This window comes from Calypte anna, chromosome 11 (assembly GCF_003957555.1).
Source record: "Calypte anna isolate BGI_N300 chromosome 11, bCalAnn1_v1.p, whole genome shotgun sequence".
NCBI lineage: Eukaryota > Metazoa > Chordata > Aves > Apodiformes > Trochilidae > Calypte > Calypte anna.
This window is the reverse complement of record NC_044257.1, coordinates 369,939-387,145: the sequence shown is the minus strand read 5'-3', so window position 1 is coordinate 387,145 and position 17,207 is coordinate 369,939. Positions and strand designations below refer to the sequence as shown.

The window sequence follows — 17,207 nt, the reverse complement described above, 5'->3', positions numbered from 1 at the left end:
ACATCTACGGGTTTTGAGCACCTCCAGAGATGGGGACTCCAACACTGCTCTGGGCAGCCTTTGTTACATCAACTCCTCCTTTCTGAGGGATTCCTGACCTTCCTCCCTCAGGAGCGGGCCCTGGATAGCATCCCTGCCTATGGCACTCTTGCAGAACAACTTCCTGAAGCCATCAGGGGCTGCTTTGTGCCACCATGGACCAGTGGTGGCCTCTTGGCTGGCTCTGCTTCCCTGGGAAAGGGGAGATCATCTGAGGAGAAGTTTGATGGACCCCCCCTGTGACAATAATGAGCTCCTGAGGAATCTCTGGGACCCTGGAAGAAGAAGCTCTTGGTCAGGAGATGCTGCTGGGACAGGGAGTATTTTTATTAAACTCCAATGTGTAGGGGAGCTGGGGGAAGGTTTGATGGGTGGCCTTGGGATAAAAAAAAAACACCACGAAGGGTCCTGACCCTTGGGGTCTCCTTCCCTGGGATTGTGGGTGCTCCCGGGGGGTTCCTGAGGCTCAGGAGGGGACAGTGACCACCCTGGCAGCCACTCCTTGGTCACCATCTGGAGCTGCACCAAGGGACATGAGCTCCACAAGGTCCCACCTGATGTTCAGTGCCAGCTCTGTGGCACCTGGGATGGAGGAGATTGTGTAAAAAACCCCCACTAAACCACAACAAAAAAATAGACCCCCCCCCAAATTATGGGAAATAAAACCCACACCAAATTGAATTAAAAAAAAAATCAACAAAACCTGTGTGAAAAACCTAAATTGTGTTAAAAAAGGCCCCCCCAACCCTGCTGCAGAACCTCAGCTTGGGGAAAACCCTCGTTGTGTTTTGGGGTGTCTGCTGCTGCCACAAGATGAAGGCCCCACCCCGCTGCCCACCTCTGCATTTCTAAAAGAAATTCCCCAAATTTCCTCCTTGGCAGGGCAGAATTATTCCTCCTGCTGATGCTCTGCAGCAACCCAAGCCCAAGCAGGACCAACTCCCCCAAATCCACCCCCATTTCTTGGCTTAGCCTCTCCTACCCGTGCCACCACCCCTCAAAAATGTGGGGTTTGGGGTATTTTTTGTTTTTTTCTTCCTTCCTTAGGAAAGAGGCAGGGAGGGAAAGAAGAAGAAGAAGGCAGAGGCACGGGAGGGGAGAGCCCGGGGTACAGACAAACATTCTCTTTATTGAGCTACACATGAATTATTCCATTAGTCAGAGAAAGAGATTGGCAGTGTGTAATATATCACAGAAACCTCACTGATTGGTAATAGAAAGGCTTAGAAAGACCTGGCGGTTTTTTATATATATATATAATAGGTTTTTTTTATTATTTTTTTTTTTAATTTTTTTTTGTTTCCTCTTTATTTATTTTTCTTTTAAACAGGTGTGACTGCTCTGCTTCAGCAAAGGTAACTCTTAAAAGTGAAAGTGTGAAGACTTCTGGTTACTAATCAAAGTAGAAATGATGAGGGGGGGTTGGTCATGGAAACGGTGGCTTTGATGTAAACACTACATTCGATTTTTTTTTTTTATTATTTTTTGTGGTTTTTGTGTGTGTTTATTTATTTAAACCTTTAAATAATTTTCATTCTTTCCTTTTTATGTTCGTTTTTTTCTTTTTTTCTTTTTTTTTTTTTTTTTTTATTTTTTTATTTCGCAGCACAAACATCCCCACATGAGAGAAAAAAAAACACCATTCACTAGAGGGGAGAGAGAGAGAGGACTGGGCTGAGAGGGGGGGGAAAGCAGCACATGAAAGCATTCAGTGGGAAGAGTTAAAATTAATAGAAAAAAACCAAAACGACAACAACAAAAAAACACCCCAAAAAAAGAAAAAAAAAGGAAAAAAAAAGGAAAAAAAAGCAAAAAAAAAGGAAAAAAAAAGCTAAAAAAAAAAAAAAAAGGAAAAAAAAAAGAAACCTGAGCCTCCTGGCAGGAGGGGGTGAGGGGAATCCTGTCCAGCGTGGCCGAGCTGTGCTTTTGGATCCGAACCTGGAGCAGGGAGTTGGTAAACCAGGAGGTGGAGGTGGGGTTGGAAAAATCCCGCCGGCTCCCGGCTCGTCAGGGTTTTGGCCTAAAGCAGGGCAGGAATTTAAAAGGAAAAAAAAAATCAAATCTAAACCCCCCCCAAAAAAAAAAACCAACCCCAAAAACCAGAGAAGGAGTGGCCAGAGGATGCTCCCACTGCAGCCTTCCTCCCAGAACAGCCAGAAACGGGAACAAGTGGTTTGGGTGCTGATTCCAGGTACAAGACACGGCTGGAGGGGGGGTGGGGGTGGTAATTTTTCCCACTCCTTTTTTTTTTTTTAAAAAAAAAACCAACCCAAACCCCAAACTTTTAGTTTCTGGGGGCAGCCAGCCTCACCCCTTCCCCACACAGGAAATCAAAATATTATTTCATCATCATCATCATCATCAATCAGCATCACCAGTTTTTTTTTTTTTACAAAGCCAACCTACAAGAATTCATTCCAATCATAAAAAATAAAACCCAAAACCCCACAACCAGATAACCCACGGGAGAAGCAGCCCCCCAGCACAGGAGTCCCGGGGGGTGTAGGATGGGGTTCTGCTTGTGTCCTCCCCAACCCAGTGCCCTGGGGGGCTCCTGGGAGCCCCACATCCCCCGGGTGCCCCCTGGCTGGACCAGAGGGGACCCGGGGTGCCGGGGAGCTTGGGGGGGGGAGGGGGGGGGAGGGCTCTGCCCCCCTCAAACTCAACGGGTGAGTGTGGAATTTTTTTTGTTTAAATATCTCTCTATATATCCGTATATATATAATTTTTCCTTATGCCTTTTTATTTACCAACTTGTATGATCATGGTTACAATTTTTTTTTCTCTCATCCAATCTGTTTTTTTTTTATTATTATTATTTTTAATTATTGTTGGTTTTTATTTTTTTATTCCTTCGCTCTGTGTCTCTTTTTCTATTATTATTTTTTTTTCCCCGCGCACTGTGTGTGTGTCTGTGTGTGTCTCCGTGTTGGGTTTCTTTGTTTGTTTAAATTATTATTATTATTATTATCATTTTCGTTAATCTTTTTCCTTTTCTCCCCCGGCACCAGGACTGCCACCCAAGAAGTCGCTGGGCTCCGGGGGGGTTTGGGGGGTGTGAAGGGTCAGTACAAGCCGCAGCCCCGCAGGTTGTTGGCAATGATGATGTCGGTGACTGCGTCGAACACCACCTGGATGTTGTTCGTGTCCGTGGCGCAAGTCATGTGGCAGTAAATCTCCTTGTTGGGGGAGCGGTTCTTGTTCTCGAACTGGGTCTGGATGTAGGCGGCCGCGTCCTCGTAGGTGTTGGAACCTGAGGATAGAGCAGGGCTTGGGTTTGGGTTTGGGCTGTTGGGCACCCGGCCCCTCACTGCCCGCAAAGTGCTTTATTTATAATAATAATATTAAAACCCCCAACAGGCAAACCCTCTTGGTTTTCCATTTCTCCTCCCCATTCGCCCCTCAGATGGGTTTGTTTACCCGCCCCCGCCCTTTTTCTCCCTTTTTAACCCCAAACCGCACGCATCTCCGCCCCATCGTCACCGCCCCTTCCCCTTCCAGGTGCGGCAGCGGCAGCTTTTGGGGGAGTTTTTGGTCCTTGCTCCATTCTCAGGGGGGATTGGAGAGGGGCCGGGGGGCCGGGTGTCCCTCTAAGGCAGGGAGGGGTGGTGGCTCCCACAGTGTCACCCGTGGGTGCTGTCTGTTGAGCCCCCCGTGGTGCTGGGTAAGGGGGGCTCCCTCAAGGCTTTGGGGTGGGTGAGGAGGGGCAGGAAGGAGCCCCTTCCCCCTGAGATGTGCTGCCCTGCACTTGCCACCCTGTGACCCGGGGAAGCTCTGTGCAGTGGCTGGAGAGGGGCCAGATGTTTGAGTGGAAAAATGTGCATTATTGCATTAAGCTGCTTATGGCAGTGAGTGGCTGTGCCCAGCCCCTCCCGGGAAGTCACTAAGCCTGAATTACGCCCCTGAAATCGCCTTTGGAAGAGCCCCTATTATCTGGAGATTTATTTTCCTTTTCCAGCTCTCCTGTTCCCTTCCTTCCCCATGTGGAGGTTGGCTGGAGGAGAGGAGAGGTGGCCTGGGGCCACCAGGGTATCTGGGACGTGCCCTAGCACTCTGAGTGGGCTGGTTTGGGATGTCCCACCAGGCAGCTGGGAACAAAATCCTGCTACTTTCCTGATGGAGGAGTCTAAAAACCTCCTGTGGAACTGTTGAGGGGCTTCTGCCAGAGGGGAGTGGGTGCTGTCTTGATGAGGTCCAGGGTCTGCTCTCTGTGGAACAGTTCAGAGACATTCAAGTATCTGTAGGAGATGCTGGGGCCTCTGATTTGGAATGGATTTTGTTTTCCTTTCCATTAGAAAATTCGGAGTGGACATCTGTTCTTCCTCCAGCCTCTTCTTTTTTCTCTTCTGGTTAGATGTGTGATTCTCTCGTAGTGTCAGAGATTTCTGTTGCAGAGGGGCTCTTCCCCTCTCAATACATACCCTGTGCCAAGGCCCTCCTGGGAGGATGCAGACAGGAGGTGCAATTGTGTGTCTTGGCTCTTCCAGGAGGACCTCAGGAGCCATCAGCAAATGGGATGGTTCAGGTAGTGAGGAGCTGACTCACCAAGGATTCTTTCCACAGCTCTGTGTGGCCAGACTCATGAAAACTCATCTCCATTTCTCTCACCTTGACCATCTCTGTCCCACTGCCTTTTTGAGCATCTTTGCTGCAAGAACTGACTGCACAGAGGTCCTGACCCCACCCCAAGGGCAGGGACACAGAGGAAAGGTGTCAGCATCCCTCCTTGCCCCCCTATAAATCACAGAATAATTTGGGTTGGGAGGGACTTCCTCTTAGATCTGAAGATACCTCAGAACCTTTGCCAAAGCTAATTTTTTTTCTGGAGGATAAAAATATCCATTTATGGAGGTTGGGCAGCAGGGCTCTCGGTGCATCTACCACTGTGTAGAATCCTTGAGTAATTTGGGTTGGAAAGAAGGGACCTCCAAGGGTTATCCAGCCCAACCCCCCTGCAGTCTCAGGGACACCCTCACCCAGCTCAGGTTGCTCAGAGCCTCCTCAAGCCTCACCTTGAATATCTCCAGGGATGAGGCCTCAGCCATGGGCAACCTGTGCCCTTGTTCCCCCATCCTCATGGCACAGAACTTGTTCCTGACATCCCATCTAAATCTCCTCTCATTCAAACCACTGCCCCTCATCCCAGCACTCCAGGCCCTTGCACACAGTCCCTCTCAGCCTTCCTGGAGCCCCTTCAGACACTGGAAGTGGCTACAAAGCACCCAATCCCACTGCCCAGCTCTGAGGCATGGGCATCACCCCAGGCTGCTCCCCCTCCATACCAGCCCCAGCCCCTACCTGTGTATTCAGGGAAGCAGATGGTCAGGGGTGATTTCTTGATCTTCTCAGCAAAGAGGTCTTTCTTGTTGAGGAAGAGAATGATGGAGGTATCGATGAAGAATTTGTTGTTACAGATGGAGTCGAAGAGCATGAGAGATTCGTGCATGCGGTTCTGCAACAGGGAGCACGGAGGGAGGAGAAGGGGGAGAGAGAGAGAGAGGCAAAGAGAAAGAGTTAGAAAGAGAGGAGAGCAATTCTCTGAATTGAAATGCTTAGAAAGGAAAACAAACAAAAAAATCTTTAAAGTTAGACAGTGGTAAATATGAGGTGGTTGTAAAGGTGGAGAAAAGCAGAGTGTTGCTCATATCCCAGGCTGGAGGATGCAGCTGCTCCTCTCTGCTGAGTGCTCTGGCAGGGCTGAAGCTGTAAGGAAGAGCAGAAATCTCTCCTGTTCTACCCCTCTCCTCACCTCCTGCATAAACCCAAGAGCTGGGAAAATGGGTTGCAGCTCTTTGGTCTTCCCTGCAGCTCTCCAGGGGCTGGGTAACCCTGAAGCATCATCCTGTGCCCACAGGATGGACAGAGTGGCAGCCAGGGTGCCCTGGGCTGCAGGGAGCTTTCCCACTCCCAGTTTTTCCAGTTCCTGGGTGATCCCAGAGCTGCCACACAGAGGGAAGTGGTGCTGGTGCCTCCACCATGCCTAGACCTAGGTGGATGGTCCAGGAAGGTGTTAAGCAGAGAAGAATTTTAGTAGGAGCATAAATAGAAGCAAAGCTGTAAATAATAATAAAAAATAATTGTCCTTTCACGTGTGGACAAAACCCATACGAAACAACTTCTCCCCATGCAGGGTTTGTTATGGGAAAGGAGTGGAGAGCAGCCAGAAGGACAGGAGGAGGATGTGGTGAGGTTTTCCTGCCTGGCTTGGTGGTTGCAGGGAACCATCCAGCAGAACCTATTCCTGCTTCACCCGGGTGAGTGCAGCTGCCTGCACTCCCCATCATGGGAAGGTGTTGCTGGGCAGGACAGATAAAGTTCTCCAGGATCCCTCAAACTTTTCTCAGTCATTAACTCCCTCTTAAAAATAACCAGAAAGCCATTCCCTGCTGCTCCCCCGACAGCGTTGGGAATCTGGCACCTTTTTCCTTGCTGACACCCACCTAGTTGACTCCTTGAACCAGAAAGTTTGGAACATCAAGGCCAGGGCTTAGGGCAGAACAAAGCTGCAGCCTCCCTGTGTTGTGGGGCCAAACCCTGCAGTCCTGGCTGCCAGGGAAAGCCCTCCTGTGCCAAACATCCCCCACACCTCCATTTCTTTTTGTGGTGGGGGACTTGCTGAGGCCTCCTGAGAGCATGGATTTCCTAAGGAAATGATGACCCAATTACACGTTTTTGGAGTTTTCCATGAATGCTTTATTAGTCTCTTCATTAGCTACACTTGGGCTGCAGCTTTGCATGCAAAATTTAGCAGGTGTCTAAGAGGCTTTGCTACTGCACTGGCAGTTCCTTGGCAAGGAGCAGGGAGGGATGCCAAGCTGTCCCTCTTTCCAGAGCTTCAGGACCTCTTTTGATCCTTATCTGTGAACAAAACAGCACCATGGGGAAACCAGAAGCTTGACATGGTTCTTCTTGACTTGTGGCTGTTGCAGAAATGCCAGGTCTTGAGGCTGTCATGGACACTATTTGGGTGGTTTTCATTTTTCCTTGTTGTTTCATGTATATAGGATATTTAAATAAAGGACTGAGGATGATGGTGGAGCACCTGAAATAAAGCCCATGCCTGGGGGAGTGAAAATCCCAAGCATGAGGAAAATAACCCTGGTGACTTTGGAGCCCTGGACACCTGTGCAGGCGTTTAAAAATCCCCAAGAAACATACAAAGCAACATCACTTCCCTCTCAGCCATCAGTTTTTCTCAGAGCTGGCCAATAATTCTGTCTGATCCACAGATGGGACCTCCAGATGTGTCCAAGGATGGGTGCTGCTGAAGTTGTATCACTGGAAATCAGTGAAGTCAATAGGAAAAAAAAGGTAAATTTTTCCTTGCTGAGGTTTGTGGAAAACGTTCTCCTGGTTTCTTCAAGTTCTTTGCTTCTGTTTCATGCCATGAGCAATTGAAAATCTTTGGTTTGAAGGGAAAGGAACCAAGTGGCCCAAGTTATCCCAAAGGCAGGGCAAGGTGCTCTTTACTGCAAGAAGGCAAAAGCACCAGGGGCTGAATTGAGCCAGAAATGGCTCTGCTCACACCAAGAGAAGAAATGCAAAGTTTGCTGCTGCTACAAGACAGATTTGCATCTGAAATACTGGAGGAAGCAATGGGGCTTCAGGGATGCTCTGCCCCCCTGGTGCCTGTGCTGAGCATCCCCACTGCTGGATGTCCACAGGGGACACACAGACACCAGTGGGGGTCTGGCAGTAGCTGAGGAAAAGCGTGGATGTTCTGACATGGAATCACAGGGGGAGGAGAGTAACGTAGCCCAGGAATGAACAGAAACCAAGGTAGAGTTGATCTGCTTAAAAACAGGAGGAAAAATCAAATATCCCACGAAATACTTACATAAAATGCACCATGTTTTGGTTCTGTCCTTTCTCGTTTCCCCACAAATGGCACCGTAGCAGATGACTGACAGTGCAGAGATGTGGTTTGTGTGTGTGTGTGTGTGTGTGTGCAGGGAGCAGATGCAGATGAAAAAACAGGCTGGAGAAGCTCAAGGGAGACAGGATAAAAACCCTCTTACACTAGAAAAGAGCTGGCACTTTATTAACATTTTGTAACTAATAAATACATTACAGAGCCAATAAATTATTACAATAACTAATGCTCTATTAAACCAACGGACAGTCACTCTTCATACAAAATTACAGTTAATACAGTTTGGGCCATCAAACATGCAGGAGAAACAATTTAGTGGGAAACCAGCAAAAGGAAAATTGTGGCAGCCTCCGGCGATCCTGCGGGAAGAGATGTGGTGGGGAGCCCAGAGGCAGGGTGATGGGCACCATTCCTTTGTCAAGCTAAAGGAGAGGAAGGGAGGTGAGGGAAGAGGGATGAGGGGGTTAAATTAGGGACTGGGCAACGTCAAGGGGCAATGGCTGGTGTTGGAAAAAAAACCTGTTTGCTTGCCAAGCACCACTGGGTTGCTCCAGCACAGAAGAAGCTGCTGAGCCCCAGGCAATGGTGGAAATAGTGTTGTGACCCACTACCATCTCCTCTCCCCTGCTGGAGAAGGGGGTTCAGACATGGAGCTGCTTGCCTGCACTACAGGATGGTCAGGATTTAGCCTCCATGTGTGATTTCCAAGATGCTGGGTGGGAGAGGGGCAGTGAGCGTGGGGCTGGCTTCCAGCCCTCCACCTCCTCCCCGGGTTTCTCCTCCCCACCCCTGCTGAACCTGGGGCCTGTGAGGAACCAAGCTGTCCTTTCCAGGAGATGGAGATGGTTTTGTCCTATCTCCAATCCAACTCCTTCCCTTTTTCTCTCCCTGGGAGGCTTTGGTCCTCCTCCTCTCATTAACACAGCAACATTTAAGTGTTGTGCTCACTGGGGTTCCCTGGCACAGACAAAGATCTCACAGGCTGCTGGGTCAGACATCAGTGGTCCTGGGAGAAGACCCTTTCCATAGCCATGTTCTCAGTGAAATGTCTTCTAGAGGTCAGATAACTCCATCTGTCAGTATCGATTGTGTTATGGCAGCACCTCAGAAATGATAAAGGACTCCCAAGTCCTGGGTGCTGCTCTTCCCTTTGGGAGGCAGAGGCAAGGCCATGGTCCATTCTGTTGTGCTGCCCAGACCACATCTCTGCTGCCCTGGGCATGCAGGGGGGATGAAAGTGTGTGGTGGGTTTGGATGATGCTCATCAGCACCAATTCTACTGACCCTGACACATCAGAGCAGTGATGAGGGTTTCAGTCTCCTGGGAAATGGTTGTGGGAGTTTTTAGTTGTAAGCCTGAAGACAAAACCTGGCCCATGACAAAGACACAAACACACTAGGACTAAGTTTCTCTAATTGACTTCCCAAACAGTCAGCCTTGTTCCTAGGAACTCAACAACTCTCCCTGGCTCCCAGAGATGTTTTGGCCATGAAATGCTGGGAGGCATCACAGAGGCTGCTGGTGCAGGGCTGGTTCCTTTGCACAAGCCCCAGGGGTGAGCTCTGCCCCTGCAGCTGCACAGCCAGGGGCTGCCCCATGCCTCACACAGCAGGCACCAGGCTCAGGGGGGAAAGTTCTGGCAAAAGGACATTTTCTGTGTCCCATCCTGACCCTCTGGTGACCGCCTTCCCGGCCTGAGAGCAAAGCCTGTGACCCCTTGCAGGCAAGCACTGGGCTCCTGCCACAACAGATTAAGCCCACCAGATAAATTGCAATGTCCATGACAGTGTAGGCTGCTCTCATTAATACTTTTAGTGGCCTGGAAAACAAAAATCACATCTACAGAGGAGGCAGAGCAGCTTCCTTCTGAGGATGCTCCCCCCTCCCCAGGGGGCTGGGCTGGCTGGCCACCCAGGAAAGCTGGCTAAGAAGCAATTAGCAAGAAGCTAATTCTCCTGCAAAACTCCTAAGACTGAGTTGGGAGTTTTCTCAGGAGAGTGGATGTGGCTGACCCTTGGCTGGACCTGGCCACATTTGGCAGGAGGGCAGGGGCACTGTGAGCATCTCACTGCCCTGCTCTGCCAGGCTTCTCTGGCCTTACCTACCAACACAAGTCTCAGCTCTACTTGTTAAAGGAAAAACCTGGCCTCTGGGGTGTCTGAAGGCTGCTTTCCTGCTGTGTCTTTGCTGCTGGTCCTCCCACCAAGCCTGGCCACTGCAGGAAGGCTGGGTGGCCCTGCAGCTGCAGTGCTTGCTGGTGTTGAGAAAAGGCCCAGGGCAAGAGGCTGCCTGCAGAAGGCACAAGTGTCAGAGATGACCTGGGAGGATGCAGGTAGGCAGCAGTGAGTAATGCTTTGGCAGGAGTTTTGGAGCCAAAAAATCTCCCCGTGTCCACCAGGCAGAAGCATCATTAGTGTTTAAGCACTTTGTCTTCCAAATGCTGCTTCCATCCTTGGCCAGCAAATCCTCAGGGCACTTGTGGCACAGCAGCAGCAGCCAAAGTGAAGCTTTAGACATTCAGTGTGCCAAAGGGAATGCCAGACTGGGAATGGCTCTGGGTGTTAACATTTCCTCCTCTTATTCTCCTTTGTCTCCCTGAGGAGCATCACCCCGTGGTCATCACTGACCTCCAGGGAGCTGCAGAGGGGCTGGGGCAGGGGGGGTTGGACATCCCAGCTGGACACAGGTTACCTGGACCAAGCCAGGAGCATGGCATGAGGGCAACCAGACAGCACCCAGCACCTGGCTGTGTTTGGTTAGTTTGGGGTTAAGCTCATTTAAATTGTCCTCATCAAAATACTCTGGCATGCTCTACACTGCTGGGGTCCTGAAGCCTCAGCTTGGCCCTGGGAACAGCTTCTGTTCCTTATTTGTCACCCACAGCAAGGGGTGGGAACAGGAGATCTCCAAACCTCTAGTGCTGCTACCCAAACTCTCCTGGGGTCTCACAGCTACACACCCTTTACATACCAGATGTAACCTCCAGTTTCCTGGACTTTATTCTGACACCCACAGAGTGCTTGGATGCCAGGACAAGCTCCAGAAGTCTCTCTGCACCCCTCCAGCTCATTCCCTGCCCCTCCTGCAGCAGAAGTGCTGTCCCATTGCCACCAGTTGCTCCCTTCCAGCAGGGGCTTCCCCTTGGGCATCCTTTCTTTCTTTGGAACATCTTCCCCTGGAATCTGGAAACCTTCAGCTAAAATAAATACAATGACAGCCACAGTCCTTGTGGTTTGCAGTCAGGCAGCAGAGTAAGCCTGCACTGAATGGAGCTGGGAGAGGGGCTGGGACCTGGGAAAATGAGACCTGTGGGTGGGATGGGACATGAGGAGCAGAGAAGGGGATCCCAGCTGGATCCCAGGGGGTTTCCTGGCTGGCCAGCTCTCTCTGGAGCTGATGCCTCTGGAGGTATTTTAAGGCTGAGATGGTGAAGGCAAAGCCAGGGGATGATCATGTGTGGTAGAGCAGGGGAGCAGAGCCCTGGTGTTATTGCTGTTAGTGTCCAGCAGAGCAGCAAGGGATCCTCACTGCACTACACTAAGTAGAGTTTTACCATTTAATGCTGTTGAGGGGGTGACTGACACAGCTGCCAACCACACTGTGAGCTGGCTGGATGGCTGAGAGCCACCTTGGCCTCCTCCCCAGGGTGTCCCCAGTCATGCCCCTAGCTGGGGTTTTGTCCTGTGAACACTGTCCCATCAGAGCACAACCTCTGGTAGGGACTGTCCTCTGGCCCTTCTCTTCCCATATTCCTGCTGCCATGACCTGCCTCATCCTCATCTCTCTTCTGCAACTTCTCTCTCAAATAACCCCCAAAATCTCTCCTTGTGGTCCTCTCTGTTCCAATGCCACCATCCAGGTTCCTATCCCTGTCTCCCACACACCAATGCTCTCTTGGCCTTTGGGCTGCCCTCCCATCATCTCTCCTAGATGGGCACAGCAGGAAAGAGGTGTTGTCCCCCTCAGGCATGCCACTGGAGAAAACTCTGTCCTCCTGAGACCTGAAAGACACCTCTAGCTTGGGCTCCCAAGAGAGGACAGCCTGGGAAGATGCTTTCCAGGATGATGGAGAAGAGGCAGGGATCAAAATTTTCCACCTGCCTCCAGGCACAGGTAGGATCCAACTGGTATCTCAGAGCTGGCTGTCTCACCTGGACACCAAACAAGCTTTTGGGGTGGACTTCTAAGGGTCCCTCCATGTCCATGACACCCCACTTCTCACACTGGCCTTTTTGAACCCAGAGTTCTGGGTGACAGCAGGTGGATGGCCACATGTACCCCACCCCAGGCATGTTTTATCCCCGCCCCTGGACTCCCACATTCTGCTGTGCTGGGTGCTGCCCCTGCCCTTCCCACACTTCTCCCCCTGCTCTTCCTTCCTTCTGTCCCTCTCTTCCTTGCACTTTTCCTTCCCACTCCATCACTTGGCTCAAATCAGCTCCCTGAGCCTTCCCTTGCCACCATGTGCCAGTACAAACCAGTACAATACATTAGATGGTGGTCAAGAGGTGCTCCAACCAGAGATGCCAAACCTGGATGCCCAGGCAGGAGATGATGAGCTACCTGCTTTTACTCAGCCAGGAAGGCACAGAGTACAAGGTTTGTCTCCTCCAGGGTGTTTAGATGCCTGGGGTTTGCCAAAGAGCCAGGAGGCTCCTGTCTTCTGTGGTGTCACCTGAGCATGGTGAGGTGTCCCAAAGCACCTCTCTGCATTTCAGGTACTTGAAGGTCAAACTTTGCCTTCAAGAAGCCAAGACTAAAGGTTTCTGGGGCACCCCAGAGGCACTGAGTGTTCACAGGAGCATCAGTGGTGCTGAGATCCCTTGGGCTGGGAGGTGTTTTGGGAAAGGTGGCAGAGTCCCTGTCCTTGACAGGATGCTTTGTGCAGGGTCCCTGTGGGGACAGCATCCCCAGGGCACCTTCAGTGCCAGGGTGCAAGCCACACTCCACTCAGGCCAGCAGCTCCACAGCCTTCAGCCCAGTGCCTAAGCCTGAAACCACTGGATAAATTTGAACATTAATATTCAAAGCACTTGAGGTAAAAGCTGCTACTGATAACCAATGCTTTTAGACAAGGCTTAGTAGGGTTTGTTACTGTGTCCATCTTGGGCACCAGCAGAACTCAGTATGGCTGTTGTACATGTTTCAAAAGCTGTCTGGAAAAAAAAAGGGAATATACAAATTCAGGCCGTGGTGTTTAACACCAACCCCTCCAGCTTTGGGGTAGGAACTGGAGCCAGCAGCTACCCTCAACATGATCTTGCTGTCCCTAGCACTTCCCAAAGAAATATTGATTTTTAACAAAAAGAGAATTAAAAATATCCCTTAATTTCAAGTCAAAAAAAAAAAAAAAAAAAAAGGCTTGGGTTTCACACTATGCCTTTGCTAACCGGTACTGTAAGGCTTTCAGTTTTCCCTTTTTTTTTTTTTAAATAAACTGAAGTATTTTTGTCTTTTGGCAGCTGAAATGCACTTGGTGGGAAAAGCCTCAACTCCCCCTGCAGCACTGTGAGCTGGACTGGAGGAGGGGAACGAGGCAGCAAGGGGACAACCCCCCTAAAAACAACCGAAATAAAACCCAAAGAGAGTTGGGGGGTTGGGGACGGGCGGATAGCAGAACTTGCTGCCGGGTTTTTTAGGGGGGGGAGGAGGAGGGATGGAGGTGTTTCTTCCTCACCGCCTTGTGAGGATGAAAAAGAAGAGAGGGGACCTGTCCGTGGGACCGGAGGATGCTCCTGGCGGGCAGGAGGGGAGGAGGGGGCTTCAGTAGAGTCCGCAGCCCCGCAGGTTGTTGGCGATGATGACGTCCGTGACGGCGTCGAAGACGAACTGGATGTTGTTGGTGTCGGTGGCACAGGTGATGTGGGTGTAGATCTCCTTGTTGGTGGACTTGTTCTTGCTTTCATACTGAGCCTGGATGTAAGCCACGGCCTCCGTGAAAGAGCTGGGGCCTAGGAGAGAGCCGAGACGGGAGGAAATAGAGTTGGGGGGGTTAAAGCAATGCCAGGACCCTAAATCTGCGTGGGGCCATGGGGAGCTCCTCCATAGCCCTCCCAGCTTCACCTCCACACAGGCCCTGCCACCAGGCAGGAGGTGATTGATCATCTAGAGAGATGGAATTGAGGAGGGAGCTGAGTGTTAAATGGGCTGTGGTGGGATAAACCCAAAGAAATTCCACACGGTGGTGACAAAAAAAAAAAAAAGGAAAAGAACTGCCAGGAATGCTGTAAGTGCTTGACCTGGTACAAAACTTAGGGTTTTTGGTTTGGTTTTTTTTAGGTTTTTGATCGAAGTTTTAGCTTTGATGGCAAAGAGGATCTAGAATGTCCTTTAACTGAGGGCAGTGCTGGCACCTGTGCCCTCCTTTCCGTGAATCACTGAGAGAAAGGGGCATGGAAAGATCCAGCCTCTGGTCCAGAGCAAAGCAGGGTTTTCTCAGACAAAATACCCAGAAACTGACACAGAACATCCCTCTTTCTGAGCAACCTGGATTGCTGCATCCTCTGCTAGAGCTGTGGCTAAAACTACCCCATGAGGAATTTCTCATTTTGATGTACCAAGATGCCTGGGCCAAATCTCATTAACCATCAAGTTTTATATTAAAAAAAAACCTGGAGACCAATAAGGCCAAAGAGCAGATCCTGTCTCATCTGGCCAGAAAGGACACTGCTGACACACACAGCTCCTCTCAGGCACCTGCTTACACCCCACAACCTCAGTTTCTCTGATTTCTTGGGTGCCAGCATCCCCTGAGCCCTGTAAGGCTCTGCCATGGGGACACTGCTGATGCTCCTGTGCCCTTTTCCCTCCACGAGGCTCTCTGTATGGGAAATATTATCCTCTGCCAGCAAGAAGTTTATAGTAAAGCTTGAGATTGGCTGTGATTGAGGCAGCTGATCTGGGACATCACTTGCACTTCCATGCATTGCTGGTTGGAGACAGGAGCTCATGCAGAGCACCAGATTTAAGGAAATACTTGAAGTAAGAGAAGCAAAACATTTCCTGGGAGCAGGTTCTTGCACCTGTGTCAAGAATTTGGGAGCAGTTCCAGACACTGTGCCCACCCAGGAGGTTTTATTTTATGAAAAGGAAGTTGGTGATTCAAAGGCAAGGGGTTAGATGCTGGCTTCCTTCAGGGAGAGCAGGGAATAACTAATGCCTGCTGGGTTTAAAGCATGTCCTGGGCTCTGCTGATGCTTTGCTAAGTACTGGGGATTAGTGAAAAGCAGGAGTGAATTAAGGGGATGGAAAGGGGCAGTGCTGCAGCATCCAGCAAGCACATCTGGGGATGCAGCCTTCTCTGTCAGCAGAAATAACAGACATCAGAACCTTCATTTTATTAAAAGCAGTTTGTGGACTGGACTTGTGATGCTGAAAGTCCACTTGCTTGGATTTATAGGCTTTCATCAACTAATTCTTTGTAACTCCAGGGCAACTTTCTAATAATGCAGCTTTTTCCCAAGACCGCTAGGGCCTCATCCTCTGAGCCAACCAAGCAGGGCTGAGCAAGCTTAAGTGTCTGTGAGAGCATAAAGTCTGGGCTTAGGGTCAGGACAATCCAAATTCCAACTTTTAATGGCAATGAGGAATGTCCTGGGGTGAGACATTCTTCACCAGAGATTAAAGAGCCTCTGTGGGATCAGAGGAAGGACTTTCAGCCTTCAGACTTCCAACCTTCTCTGAAGGCCTGGTGAGAAAAGAGATCCATGGAGGGTCCTTGGCACTGTGGTAACTCCCAGCTTCCAGAATGTCACCTTGAAGGAATTTAGAGCATATTTAGAGTCCTCTGAAATTTGGAGAGGACTGGTTTGGTTCACTTGGGCTAAAGTGCTCCAGAAACAAGTTATATTTGTTCTCCTATGCTTAGCTACATGTGTATGGGGGTCTGCCACCCTCCTGAACTCCTCTCTTGGGCTGGGATAACGTGGGAAGGAAAAGCTCTATTTAAAATTACTTTCCCTCTGGTTCTGTTCCTTCTGCCATCAGGGATACACCAGAATATTATTTCTGAGGGGAGTTGTCAGGAGACATCAGTGAGGATCCACAAAACCAAGTCCAGAAAATGTGATCAGGAACTTGGGAAAGGCAGAGGTTTGCTTCATGAGGAAGGAAAAAGGCAGAGGACATGATAAAAATCTTCTGGATTATAGAAGCACTGCTCTAAAGAAGCTGATGATGAGGTGCCCTACAAGCCATCCAATAGATGGCAAGCAACAATCTAATCTGCAAGCAGAAAATCCTGGAGCAGGCATTAATGTGAGCTTTCAACTCTAAAGACTGTGAAATTCCCATTACTAGATCTTTTTAGACAAATGTGTCAGGAGTATGTTGGTTCTGTCTGGACCAAGCAGATGAGTGGATGGCTGAAATGTGCTGAAATACCCAAACCTTCCCTAGAGAGGAAGCCTGCAGATGTTCTGAATTCAGACAAAGTCATTCAGCTCCATGGTCATGGACCATTCAGCCTGAAGCAGCACCCATGGGTCACTTCTGCCTCTTCACAGTGAGAAATCAAGTGCTCAGAGATAGGAAGCTCTGGTTAATAATTCGTTGGCCTGCCCATAAATGTGCCACCCCTGGTACTCCTGGTTCACAACTACGTTTCCTGACAAAGAGATCTGCTTCTCTGTCTGTCTCCTTGATTCAGCTGGATGTATCTGGCGAGCTTAAATAATTCATGACAATAAAAGTTTATTTTTGTGCTGCCTCAGAATGGTAACGAGGGTTGGTGAGAGCCAGAGAGATGCAGCAGGAAGCATTGGGGTGCAGCTGCAGCATCACATGGGTGCTGTGTCCTCAGCCACCCAGCAGCCAGGAAAAGTGAGGGCTTCTTCTACCCCCCTGCCCTTCTGCTCTGCTCTCCAAGCACCATCCTGGGGCATGGCTTGCTGGGACTCCTCTGCCTGCACTCTCTGCCTGCCAGTGCACAAGGAAATCACCTGTCTGGTTATTCTCTCTGCAAGTGTTTCTGTGTCCAGATGCTTGATTTCAGCAAAAGACTGAAACCAAAAGTGGGGAACCCCCTAAATTGATGTGGTAACAATGTACAGCTTGAGCTAAAGCAACCAACCTGCTGCTGGCAGGTCAGGGGGCTGTCCTGCAGCCCCTCCAAGCATGGCAGTGGGATCCACAGAGGGATCAGCCAGCCCCACAGAGGAATGCGAGAGGTTGGGACCCATCACAGCTGGACTCCAGCTGGGGAGAGCCCAACTAACCCTGTGTGTTGGTCTCCCAGAGACCAACCACCCTCTTGTGATGGCTAAGCTCATGCCTTCTTTCTGAGAGACCTGCAAG

General features: G+C 50.0%; 1 protein-coding gene across 2 annotated transcripts in view; it reads right to left on the bottom strand.

Annotated features, from left to right (window-relative positions):
• Window positions 1-2,784: 2,784 nt before the first annotated feature.
• Window positions 2,785-17,207, bottom strand: part of GNAO1 (G protein subunit alpha o1) — a 133,071-nt gene continuing 118,648 nt past the window's right edge. Inside the window, exons 7-8 of one of the 2 annotated variants that reach the window (XM_030457837.1) lie at window positions 5,338-5,491; window positions 2,785-3,292 (exon numbers count right to left, since the gene is read on the bottom strand). In XM_030457837.1, coding sequence (XP_030313697.1) covers window positions 3,105-3,292; window positions 5,338-5,491 — 342 coding nt within the window. In that variant the 3' untranslated portion in view covers window positions 2,785-3,104. Of the gene's footprint in view, window positions 3,293-5,337; window positions 5,492-8,053; window positions 13,865-17,207 lie in introns of those variants that run through there. The other variant, XM_030457836.1, reaches the window with a different exon arrangement.